This window comes from Cervus elaphus, chromosome 23, assembly GCF_910594005.1.
Source record: "Cervus elaphus chromosome 23, mCerEla1.1, whole genome shotgun sequence".
Taxonomy (NCBI): Eukaryota; Metazoa; Chordata; class Mammalia; order Artiodactyla; family Cervidae; genus Cervus; species Cervus elaphus.
Window position 1 is genome coordinate 57546116 of NC_057837.1, and position 12789 is coordinate 57558904.

The 12789-nt window shown below is 51.9% G+C and overlaps 1 protein-coding gene and 1 long non-coding RNA gene across 3 annotated transcripts in view; one reads left to right on the forward strand and one right to left on the reverse strand.

The window, feature by feature from the left end:
* Nucleotides 1-777, reverse strand: part of LOC122681900 — a 54440-nt gene extending 53663 nt beyond the window's left edge. The window contains exon 1 of the long non-coding RNA XR_006337132.1: nucleotides 535-777. This is a non-coding gene — a long non-coding RNA (uncharacterized LOC122681900). The remainder of the gene's footprint in view (nucleotides 1-534) is intronic.
* Nucleotides 778-902: 125 nt separating this feature from the next.
* The window catches only part of APCDD1L (APC down-regulated 1 like), a 47254-nt gene continuing 35367 nt past the window's right edge, over nucleotides 903-12789 (forward strand). Inside the window, exon 1 of one of the 2 annotated variants that reach the window (XM_043883593.1) lies at nucleotides 903-1610. In XM_043883593.1, the coding sequence (XP_043739528.1) occupies nucleotides 1253-1610 (358 nt within the window). In that variant the 5' untranslated portion in view covers nucleotides 903-1252. The remainder of the gene's footprint in view (nucleotides 1611-12789) is intronic. The other variant, XM_043883594.1, reaches the window with a different exon arrangement.

Consider the following 12789-nt stretch of genomic DNA (forward strand, 5'->3'; position numbering starts at 1 on the left):
TCCGTGGCTAGAGGTTCCCTGGTGGAAGTTGAAGGGCTCCAGAGGCCCAGGGTAAAAAATCAAAAGACAGGGTGCTGTCTACTGACCCCCAGGGCCAAGCAGCCCACAAGTGTGGACAGGTGGGTCTATAAGCCCTTCAGAGGGCAGGTCGGCCTCCTGGGCGGACACGGGCACAGACACGTCCCCACGTGCCCAAGTCCTCCCCAAGGGACATCCTCCATCTCTCTCTCTCTCTCTCTCTCCCCCTTTCTTCCTCCCTCTTTTTCATTCTCTTCTTCCTCTCTTTCCCATCTACCTTTCTGCCTGCCTCTCTTCTCTGCCTTATTTCTTTGTCCCTGCCTTTCTCTCTCCCTCTCTCTGCCCTTTTCTCTTTCCTTATCTTTCTTCCCCCTCTCTCCTCCTAGGTTCTCTCTTTCACCTCTTTTTTGGTTCTATCTACTCTCTTCCTCTTTCACTGTTAAGGACAACACACTGAAAATGGACACCTTGATCTACACATCTCAGCCCCCCACCAACCCACCGCCACGACTTTACTTCTGTTCTCCTGGTGATCCCCGCAGGTGGGAACAATCCAGTTACACTTCTCCAATCCAAGTGATTCTGTCGTTTCTTCATTCATAAATCCAATAACTTGGGAGGTTCCTTCCCCAGATGCTACTCCTGTTCTTCAAGGCTTCCCTACCACTGGGGAGCTGCCTGGGGGAGCCCAGGTCCTGAGGTCAGGCCCTGAGGTGGCCTGACCGGTCCATCTCCCAGCTATTTCTCCCAGCTGCCTCGCCTCTGAGCAGCCACCCTCAGCTGACTCACTCAGATGGGGTTTAGGGGTGGGGGCAGGAGGAGGAGTTGGGGGTGGGGGGAACCGCCCTGGTCGGCTCCACACGGTTTGCCCAGATGCTCTTTGGAGCAGAGAAGAGCTAATTACAGGGAGCGGCTGTGGGCTGCTGGGCGCCCCAGGTTGGCCACATTCACTGCGCTCCTGCTCTCCAAGTTGACGCGACTTTTCCAAAAGTGTCTGGAAGGCCTGAAGAGAAGCCTTGGGAGTCCGAGGACCCAGCAGGCACAGATGAGCTGCCCCCGACCCCCTTGCCCTTGGAGGGGACAACCTGCATAGGGGTGCGCTTTGGCGGAGGAGCGCACGGCACGGTCTGGCTTGGCCAGGACAAGAGTTTGCGGGAGGCCTCCTGGCTCACTGCAGAGACTTGGTGGGGAGAGGAAAGAACCAGGGCACGGAGGGGGGTCGACTGGGTTCTGAATGGCAGGAGGAGCTGCGCCAGAGGGCTGGGCGCTGGGCGCGCTGCGAGGCTGTGCGCACAAGGCCGGGGGCTGTCTCCACCTCTTCTGGAAAGTTGGACCTATGAGTGCGCTCCTCTCCTTTCAACTATCAACAGCCCGGGAGGGCGAGCGCGTGCGAGCGCGGAGCGGGGCGCAGGACCCTCGCGACTTCTTCGCAGGACCCCAGCCGGGCCGCCGCTGTCCGGGGCCGCCTGAGAGCCCTGTGCCGGCGCCTCCTCCCCACGCAGCGCGGATGCGCCCCAGGGGCCGTCCTGCCACCCCCGACGGGATGCCGGCTGCCTTGCTCCCCTACGCTTGCGTCCTGGTGCTGCTGGGAGGTAGGTACCACCCTCCCCACACTGGCTCGCCGCCTGAGGTCAGAAGGGAGGGAGCTGCCGTCTGACATTCCTTGGGCTTCTTGGGGACTGCTGTGTGGGCCCGTGAGCCAGGCCGGCCGTTCTGCGCCTTGCGCGCTCTTCTCCAGCCTCACCTGGCCGGGCACCTGCCGCACCTCCAGCCTCCTCCTGGACACTGCTGGAAAGCCGGGCGCGGAACCACGTGGGCGCCCCTCTGTGCTCAGTGCCGGCCGCAGCCTGACCTCCAGGCACTCGAGCGATTCTTGGTGCCAGGCCGCGGGGTGGCTGGGATCTCCAGAAACTTTCAGGATCCCGAGCCCACTGGGACCCCCTTGGCAAGGTACAAGCTCCACGTCACTCAGACCTGGGCTGCAGAATCTGGTCTTGCCCACTGAATCCTAGAGGGGCTGGGACTCAGAGCGGGTGTCCTACAGCAGAGCTACAGAAGAAGTGAGGGGAGGGCACAGTGACCCTCACCCCACCCCTCAAATTCTGGTGCCCAGCAGGCTTGGGGTAGGGGAGCAGGGGACCGGACCCCCGTAGAGGGGACAGCGTCGTCTCCAGAATTAACTGCTCTCCAGCTGCCTCTTCTCAGGGGGTAGGAAGATCAAAATTCTGTAATGCCCGCTGACCGTGGTGCACCACCATTGGCAAAAATGACAATAATAACCACAGTGTGCTGAGCTCACCCCCAAGCACCCTCACCTTGTGAAGGATTAAGAATTCTGCCCCTGGAGTCAGATCACTTAACTCAGAAGTCCAGATCAGCTTCATATCAACCTGTGTGAACTTGGACAGACATGTCCGTCAGCTCTCTTAGCCTCAACTTTCTCATCTGTCAAATGGGCTTACCAGACCTTCACCTCTGTCTAGGGTTATTGTGAGGGTTACAAGAAGGAGAGCAGGAGAAGCGACTAACACACTGCCCAGCCCCGAGGCATTCGTCCTGCAGGAAGACATGCTGCCCAGTTATCGCTGAGCACGCTTTTCTCCACTTACAGGCAAGAAGCAAAGTCAGGTCTCTCTGCAGCTCTTCAGTCAGCCCCGAATTTCTCAGCCAGATATCTGAAGAAGAGACGAGCCAGGTCTGAAGGAAGGTCGAGGGAGGATGTGTAGGCAGTTTGAAGAGCTGCAGACCTATCCACCAAAAGGGATTTTTGCCTTTTTGCAAAAGGTTTGCCTCAGGGCTGGGGTCAGAGGTTGCACAGCTGTCCATGGCCATGGAGTTCTCCCCGGGCACAAAAACAGGCCAGGAAAGTAAGAGTGGAAGGAAGGGGTCGCGGAGGGGACGGCTGGGCAAAGAGTCTATGTGCTTGCCCTGTGGGTGCGGAGCTGGGAGGGGGAGAAGGCGGAAGCTGTGTCTTCACCTCTCCTCCACCTCCTCCCGGTGGTTCCATCCTGTGGGGATAGGACGGGCCAGCACAGTAGGGCACATTTCCCCAGAAACCTGCAGCCTTGGTCACAGCACAGGGCCGTTGTCCTTGGCAGGCCCCATGCTTCTGTCACGCCAATAAAATCACCGCCAGTGTAGCCTCGCTCCTGGCTCTCTGGAGTCCTGCTTCTTCGCTCCCTGGTGACCTCTCGCCACCCCAAGTCAGACAGATTCCACAGGAGAGAAGCCAAGAGGACCCGGAGGCCTGGGTGTACAGAAAAGGCGGCTGCGGAGGTTGCGGTTGAGACCCAGGGTCTCAACCCTGGGATGCCAGACCCATGCAGGCAGCCTTCACAGCTCCTCGCTCTGAGCCGGGCCCCATTTTCCACTGAACTCTTTTCCCAAAGTCCTTCTCACCACTGGCAGCATCACCAGGCAACAAGTTCCTTGTGCTTTAGTGAAAGGAAGCAGAACCCTTTTAATCCTTCAGATGCTTAGATAATTGAGGTACCTGAGCGGAGGCAAGCCTGGACTTCATGTCTCCAGGTTCAAGAAACTTTACTATAGGAACATCAACGGCCCCACCACGGGAATGCACCTTCTCACACACACACACACACACACACTCACACACACACACATATACACCCCACCAGGGTTTCTCAGCCTCAGGCCTGTTGACACTGTGGTCCAGACCCTTTTCTGCTGGGGGCCATCCCGTGCCCAGGACATGGAACAGCATTTTTGGCCTCCACCCACCACACACCAGTAGCAACAGCTCCCAGCTATGACAACCACAAACGTCCCCAGAAGCTGCTGGATGTCCCCAGGGGGCCACCATTGTCCCCGGCTGAGACCCACTGGTGTGGGCAGATCAAATTCAACCCTCAGATGAATCTGTCAAAAATCACCAGGTTAGATGGATTTTGTTATTCTTGCTCTGAGCAATCAGGAAATCAAAGGCACAGTGGGACCTCAAGAAAAACAACACAGTCGAAGTAGTTTCTAATCTAGACGTTGATTTTTCTCACTTGTCTTCTCTCCCCTGGTCTCTGAAAATGTCCTCCCTGGGGATGACAGGAGCTGGCTGTGGGTGAGGGTGGCTAGTTACCGGCTACAGCAGACCCTCGTCAAAACCCTGCATCGCCAGATGAGTCTTGTGCCAGTGCAGTGGCTTCCAGCTATGGTTCACTCCTCAGCAATTTCTGGCTCTTAAAAATCTCCTTACTCAACAATTTATGCTTGAGGGGGAAAATGAAAAACCACAGCTTCTTTTTTTTCCCCTCTCATTTATACTTCTTTTTTCTAATTTCAGCCCTGCTTTTATCTCTAGCCATATACTTTGCAATGGCAAGTTATCATTTAGAGACAGATTAACTAGGACAAAATCACAGGCTATTCCATAATAAATTACTTGTGGATATGGGGCTCTGTTTCAAAACTGAGAGTGAAAGCTGGGGAGAAAATTAACTTAGTAGATGGGTCTGAAAAATCAAAGGTGAAAGGAGATTGGTAATTGTATCCATTACTTAAAACAGAAAAAAATTTTTGAATGAAAACTTTCTCTCACCACTTGGATCATGGTGGCCAGCTGTTTCACTTGTATTCTGACTGACGCTAGAATCTCCAAAGTCTAAATAACCAGCTCAAGACAAACAGAACATCTTCGCTGGTCTCCAAACCGTCTAGGTGGCGAACTAGTAAGAAGCTACATGTGAAGAACTGTTTGGGAAATGTATTGGATGCTCACTATGTTCATGGAAGCCGAAAGCCAAAATGAGCCCCTTTTAAGATTTCCAAGATACCGTATAGCTGAATCCCTTCGCTGTTCATCTGAAACTATCACAACATTGTTAATAGGCTCTACCCCAATGCAAAGTAAAAATTTAAAAAGGCAAAAAATAAAATAAAAGACCTGGTGCAGCCAAGTAAATTAATCAATCAATTAACTAAAGAGAATCCAATGCAAAAAGAGGCCACTGAGTTCAGTTTGAACTTGAGGGCAGTTCAGGCTGAGCTGGGGGTAATCCAGGGAAGGAACTGAATTCTGAAGCTGGCGCCAGAGGTGGCCATGAGTTGTAGCTGGGTGGTGGGCAGTGTGACTGACCCTCAAACCAGAATGGCTTTCAGAAGCTTATTGCACAAAGCCAGCCCCCGACCCAGAGTGGGGAGTGCAAGGGTCATGGTGGACAGATGTCCCAGAAAACGTCAGGCCTCCCTATGCGAAGGGCCACCAGGGGTTCAAGTGGGCTTTGGTTCACTGGGGAGGCAGGACTCGTCCCCCAGGACCTCCACCTGCGCACTGGGAGGATGGTTGGTCTTGGCCAAGTTGAACACGTCTTGTGTGCTACGGAGCTTGAGAGCAGCATCTTAGGAGCTGAACAGACCTGGGTCCCATCCTGGCTTTGTCACCTTCCGGCCCTATCACCTATGTCCCCATTAGTGAGTTGGGAATGATGATAGCCTCACCCTCCAGGGACACTCAGTCCCAGCCAGAGCCTCTGTCCAGCTCAGCTTTGATCATACCCGTGCCTTCTCCTTCGAGCCCCTGTCAGTGCTCCCGATCCCTGTGTGACCCTCCTCCCTGCACACTTCACAGACAAGCTTTCTTCCTCCTCAGAGAAGGTATCATCAGCTTCCACCAGGATACAGAAACACTCTGTCAGCCAGTCCTTCAAGCCATGCCCCTTTATACCACAACCTGTTCCTCTGCTTAGAACACTGTTCCTTGCCCCCAGCCTCCCCTTCATCTGCAGGTTTGGATGTAAATCCCTAGTCATGAAATTGCTGCAGCAAAATTTGTGTGTAAATTCTCCCCAGAGCTTTCCTTTCTAATGGTTTGCACAGTCAACAACCTCCATGGATGGGCTATGAGACCCTGTTCCCCACATCCTTGCCAACCTTCATCATTACTGTTCTTTAAAAATCTTGCCAGTGGCAATGCCTGGTTATTTATACTTGCATTCCTTCAGTTATGAGTAAAGAAGATTGTCTGTTTATATTACCCCTTTCATTGACTTTCCTATGATGTGTCCGGTCGTCTCCTTTGCCCATTTTTATATCGAACTTTTAAAAAAATATTTTCTTCTTATTGATTTGTTAGTGCTTTTTATATAGAGAGAAGTAGCTGTCTCCTGTATACATTGCCATTTTCCCTAGCTTTCTGTTTGTCCACCCAAGCGTCCTAAAAGAGAATTTACCCTTTGTTCCTGGTCTCTTTCACATCTACTCCACTGAAACATGCGAAAGCATGTGGTTTCTATGCAAAATGTGCATTTTTTTCACCCAAGAGGAGAATAGATGGCCAGATAGTCTTACTATGAATGACCACATATGGTGTCTGTGTGTGAAGGAGAAACTGTCTTTCCTCGGAGGGAGAGATATAGCCCAAGCATTGTGCTAACTAACAAGCACGTCGTAAACGATACCCCATGATTCCTTCAACCTCCTGTGTCATGGGCGCCATTCTACAGATGACAGAAGCAAGGCCACACACCCAAGGTCGTCCAGCCAGCAAGCCCAGGGGCTGAGATTTGTGGACCACCGGGCTTCCTGCTTCAGCTGTCCCCTCCTGGGGCAGTTCAGCTCAAAGCTCAGGCAAGAGCCTCCCTGCCCTGCTGCTGCTCGAAAGAACTGGGCTTTTGAGCCAAGGCTGGGCGCCAGGAGATCCACAGGCTCTGTGGCATCTGGGCTGATGGTTTACATAACACAACTTAATGGGGAAGATCGCAGCGCAGAGACCACAGGCATGCTAACAAGAACAGCGTTTTAAATCCCCAATTAAATGTTAATCTGAGAGTTGTTGAAGAGGGAAGGATCCTAATTGTCCATCTGCAAAGGCTGCGTAGCTGCTGGGCTCTGGAATTTGGCTTCCCACATTCAGATTCCAGCTGCTCCATTTGCCGCAGATTACCTCATCCTTCCATGCCTCAGTTTCCTCCTTCATGAAGTCGACCCCAAGCGACTACTGTGAGAAGTCAGTATTACTATCCATGTGGAGCGTTTAATACAGTGCGCGGCACACAGCAGGGGCTTGGTGAGGTCACTCTCATCATTGTTAATGTGACAGGACACTGCCCCCTGCAAGGTCCAATCTGGAGAGTATGCTATCCTTCTCCTTGCGGGATTGGGGTTGGGGGAGCTACAAGGCAGTCTGGGATGTCAGGAGTGTGGCTGGGGAGGAGGGGTCAGAGAGGGTAGTGGACAGAGTCAGAGGAGGACAGGGATGCAAAGTATGAAAAGGGGGTCAGAAGCTCGAGTTCTTGCTTTCAAAGGCATGTGGGGGTTTGGGTTGCCTTTGCCTGGTAATGGACCCAAAGTGCCCATCCAGTGGGTGGGACAGCGCCATGCATTTCAGGGAGGAGGGATTTGGGGTGGGGAGCTCTTTGTGAGGAAAGCTATGACAAATCTAGAGAGCATATTAAAAAGCAAAGATATCACTTTGCTGACAAAGGTCTAAATAGTCAAAGCTATGGTTTTTCCAGAGGTCATGTATGGATGTGAGAGTTGAACCGTAGAGATGGCTGAGCACCGAAGAATTGATGCTTTTGAATTGTGGTGCTGGAGAAGACTCTTGAGAGTCCCTTGGACTGCAAGAAGATCAAACCAGTCAGTCATAAAGGAAATCAAGCCTGAATAGTCATTGGAAGGAGTAATGCTGAAGCTGAAGCTCCAATGCGTTGGCCACCTGAGCTGACTCATTGGAAAAGACCCTGATGCTGAGAAAGACTGAAGGCTGGAGGAGGAGGGGGCAACAGAGGATGAGCCCTGGGTTGGGAAGATCCTCTGGAGAAGGGAATGGCTACCCACTCCAGTATTCCTGCCTGGAGAACTACGTGGACAGAGGAGCCTGGCAGGCTATAGTCCATGGGGTCGCAAAAAGTCAGACAAGACTGAGCAACTAACATACACATATAGAAAATGGACTTGTGGACACAGCGAGGGAAAGAAAGAGTGGGACGAACAGAGAAAGTAGCATCAACGTAAATACACTGCCGTGTGTAAAATGGATAGCTGGCGAGAAGGTGGTGTATACACAAGGAGCCAAGCCTAGGGCTCTGCAATGAGCTAGAGGGGTGGGATGGGGGAAAGGGAGAAAGGCTCAAGAGGGAGGTGATATGTGTATAATTATGGCTGATTTGCATTGTTGTATGGCAGAAACCAACACAACATTGTAAAGCAATTTTCCGCCCATTAAAAATTAAATTAAAAAAAAAGTTAAAAAGTCAACCTCCACGGGGCATCTGCTTTTGTTAAGCATTATAGGAGCATTATATTACTTCTTTGCAATTGCCTTATTGTTTGGACACGGCAGTCATTGCCATTTCACACCTGAAGAAATGGAGGCCACTGGGCTAGGGTTCCTAAAAAGTTTGCAGACCGGTGAGCACTTGGTTGCTCAGCAACCATCCATAGCATGCGAGATGCCAACCCAGTAAGTCCACACCACTCACTGCTCCCTGGTGGCCCTAAGGTACTCATAATCTGTTTACCCAGTTAGCTCAGGGACCAGGAGACCCACTCCCCATCACAGAGAAGAGCCAGGGAAGGTGGGATCCTTTACGAATGCCAGGGAGACCCATGGAGCTACCTGTTGGTCTCATTAGCAGTGGAGGGTTTGCCCTGAGGAATCCTCTCCAGCCGCCCCCTTCTCAGGTCTTCTGCTTGAAGCCAAATTGCAGTGAACAAGTGCTGGGTCTGCCTGCCTAGGTTCCTTGCTCCCTTTTTCTGCTAACAGCAAAGTTTCCCTTATTGACTCTAGTCCTGGAGGACTTGTGAGCCAAGGTGCCTCCCCTCCTACCTGGGACATGAATCTCAGGCCTGTGCCCATAGCTATCCCAAGAGCTCAGTGCGCATTACAAAATCTGAGCTGCCCTCTCCAAACCCCAATATTATACAAAAAAGGAGAAGCAAAGCAGTTGCTCACACTCAACCTTCCTCTTGCCCCAAAATACGGGTAAACACAGAGGTCAGCACAGAGATGTATTTAGCTTGGAATCACCAGTGACCACAGCAAAACGGAATTACTTGTCCTCTGAAATGTACAATTAGGAGTTGTTTTAACATGTGTTATTGGTGGTTGGGTGTGGTTTCTAGATAGTTTGAAACTGGAGTCTACTGTTTGGTCCATCAGCTTTAACCAGGTTCGGATGGGCTCCACTTCCTTTAGCAGCAACGCCAAGTTAACTGAAATGAAGACCAACTTGCCATGGGGTGAGAGTGCCTGGGCTTTTCCAGTTGATGTTTGCCCTTATTTTTTTTTTCTTACGACAGTTTTACATTTCATCTGCCTTTTACAGGGAGGTCAACTTAAAGTCACCAATGAAACCTCAGAAAATTGTTAACCTGGTGATGGAGTGACTAGCTGCATTTTCCTAGTAAACCCCACCCCAAGCCTTCAGAGACTATAGGTGCCTGTTTGGGGCCAATTCAGAGATGTATTCATCTCTGCCCACTGATGAGGTTTAGTGGTGAATTCCTGAAATCTTCCTGATGCTGACTTCCTGAAAACTTGGTGTTCCAGGTACCAGGTAAAGAGCTTAAGCCCAGTCCCGTTATATCAGGCTATCCATTACTACTGCTGGCAGGGGCCTCAGGGAATAGAGGTTAGGATACCGAGCTTCCAGAATCCTGTAAGGGCTTCAACAAAACATGAAATCGCTTGGAATTTACATATTCATCACCACAGAGCTTCTCAGAGTGTTTGAGGCCAGAGCTGCTGGAGTTCATTATTAAGAGGGTGAAACATATTCCCCTGTTTACACAGATAATTTGCTCAGAAAGTTCTTTTTTTTTTAATCCCACTTAAGTACAAACTTCTTTCTCGCTCTCCTCCAAATTCTAATTTAGAAGAACTAAATGAATGAGTCTGCATTTACTATGTTTTTGGATAACTCCGTATAATTTCAAGTCAATGATGGAAACATTTCTTCATTCAAGTATTCTTCAAGGGGTGTTCAGCGGATGCTGACAGTGTACCAGGCACTATTCCACGTCTTGGGGACACAGGCATGAACAAAATGGGCCTGGTATGGCCCTCATGGGGCTTGCCTTCCAATTGAGTGGTGGGGTGGGGGAGCACAGACAATAAATAAGAAACGAGAGAATGACTGATGGCAGTGACGCTATGGAACGAAGAAAAGATGGTGATTGGGGAGGTGTGGCTGCCAGGGGAGGTGAATTGAGCCGCTCCGTGATGTGAGGAAGAGGGGGTGTGAGCGAGACCTGAGAGGACTCGACTAGGTCTGAGGCCCAGGAAAGGAGGTTGAAGATCCCAGAGGAGAGAGGAGCTAGAGAGAGGGGCGTCCGGGCCAGGGGACACCATGCTCCCAGGTCACATGCTCTGAGAACGTGGGAGCCTGCTGCCTTGGTGGTGGGGTGGGATGTGGAGCAGAGCCTCAGGAGACCACGCTGGTGAAGGTCAGAGCCAGGGACAGGGCAGAGCGGAAGGCCGGGGTCTGGAGAACTCTGCCAGACACAGCAGACACACCAGCCCCAACCACGGACGAGAAATGAATGTCCACCCGACCTTGGTGACTGCTGCTGAGGGTCTGGACCACAGCACCCAATAGTGGTCCTGACGCAGGTGAAGGGAGTGAGCAGTCAAAGGGGTCTGAAGCCAGGAGGAGGCCAGCCTCCCAGGTGGACACAGGAGGAGATGAGATTCCGCAGAGGGCATGGAGATGTGAGAGTGGGGTCCGCGGCCTCGGTGAGGGAAGGACAGCAGCTGGAGGTGACGTCCACCAGGAGGTGATGAGGGTCAGGGCAGCCTCCGAGGATGAGGGGCTTCGGTCCGAGGGAGGAGGGAAGACCTGTGATCTCCAAGCAGCACTGGCTTAGGACCTGCCATCAGGGAGGCTGGCATTCAAGTGGAAACCAAAGTTCTCAGGGATGGGAGGTGTGGGTTTGGCTGGTCTCCACGTCCAAACAGGCAGCCAGTTCAGGCAGGCACCTTTGAACTTCCTCCTCCATCCCTCCCGGCCGCTCCAACCCTTTTCCTGGCCAGGTGTGTCCCATCAGCTCCACTGGACAAATGGCCTTTCTTTGTGCACAAGGGCTGGTTCAGGATAACCAAGGGTGTGTACAGAGTCCTTCTTCCCTTCAAGAAATTATATCCTTGTTAATCAGGAATGCAGTACCTGAAGCCGCACTTAAGCATCATCTAATAGGTCCCCAATTACTGAAGGGGTGCATTTCGGGGGCTGAAATTTCAGCTGCACCACCAGCAGTCTGATTATCTTGCTGCTCCCCTCCCCCCACTGAAAACATTTCATTATTGAGCAACACACTTTCGAAGCTAGTTTACATTGTCTTTGCTTGGCTGACCTTGTACGCTATTGAGTTGGAAAATGTAGTTTGTATTGTAAGTCCTCTTAATAATGTTTTTTTTTTTTTTTGAAACAAGGGACTTTTCCATTGCAAATGAGACAACATCATATTTAGCACAAAGAATGCCTCTGTCTGTTTTGAAACATAATTTTCATTAGCTAGGTTTTTCACTGCAAAGAGGATTTAAATTTTGTTTTAAAAACAGTCTGCCCCCCACCCACCCACCTGCAACACATATTTCTGTGTATCCCTCCATAACAAAGGTCTAGAAAGACAGGCAGATTGATAATAATGGTCTGCTGGGAAAGGGGAAGGAGGTTGAAGGCTGATTAAAGGGAATTCTGCTGCTCTGCCTTCTCTCTTAGTAATGCCAATATACTAATAGGGGCTGGATAGAGTCCTGCTTCCACCAGCCCCGCAGGCAGGGGCCAGTGTTATGGGTTGAATTGTACCCCTCCACCCTACCCCCAAAATTCGTATGATGAAGTCGTAACCCCCAGAACTCCGTAATGAGCCCTTCTTTTCGGAAAAGGTCTTTACAGAGTGATGGCATTAAAGTGAGGTCATGAGAAGGGGGACTGTAATTCAAAAGGACCGATGTCCTCATAAAGAGGGGAACCGATGTGAGGACAAGGGGAGGGAGTTGTCTGCAAGCCCAGGAGAAAAGCCTCAGAGGGAACCCACCCTGCCACACCTCCACCTGGGACATCTGGTCTCCAGAGTGAGGGAGAATCCATTTCTGTTGTTTAAGCCCCCAGTGTGGGGGGGCTGCGTGATGCGCCCCCTGGGACCTAATAGAGTGAGGCATGAGGCGGGGTCCAGTGTCCTCCTCCATGAAGTGTTGGACAACAGGCCCAGCCCCCACCCTAGCAGCTCTCACGCCGGCTCCCCCTCCCCAATCCCTGTCTGCAGTCTGCACAGGAAGCCAGGCAATTTTGGAGGGATTAGGACCATGGCATCTCACCCACCCGGCCCTGCACGGTAAACACGTTCCCCTATTCTGCCCTCAAAAGGCCCACTGAGACCTTAGCACTGCTGGCCACGCGGCCCACGTCCCCACCAAGATCCTATGATCCCCCTCAGCTGGGTCCCCACTCGGGCCCCTCCTCTTCCCCAGGGCATCCAGGCCTCCTTGAGGCTTCTAGACGTGCCCTGCCCTAGGCCCTCCTCCCCCTCCTCCCCTCTGCCTGCTTCCTGGCCCCCTGCGGGCCCACCCAGCCTCCCTAACTCTGACACCCCTCCTTCCTTTCTGGATATCCCTCTTCGGTCATTTCACAGGCTTCTATCCCTCAAACCAGTGCCGGCCGACAGAAATTAGATGCTGGCCACACATGTAATTTTTGGCTGCTGCATACTGCACGTGAATCCTAGTTCCTTGACCAGGGATGGAACCCATGTCCCCTGCAGTGGAAGTGGAGTCTTAACCACTGGACCGCCAGGGAAGTCCCCATATGTGTAATT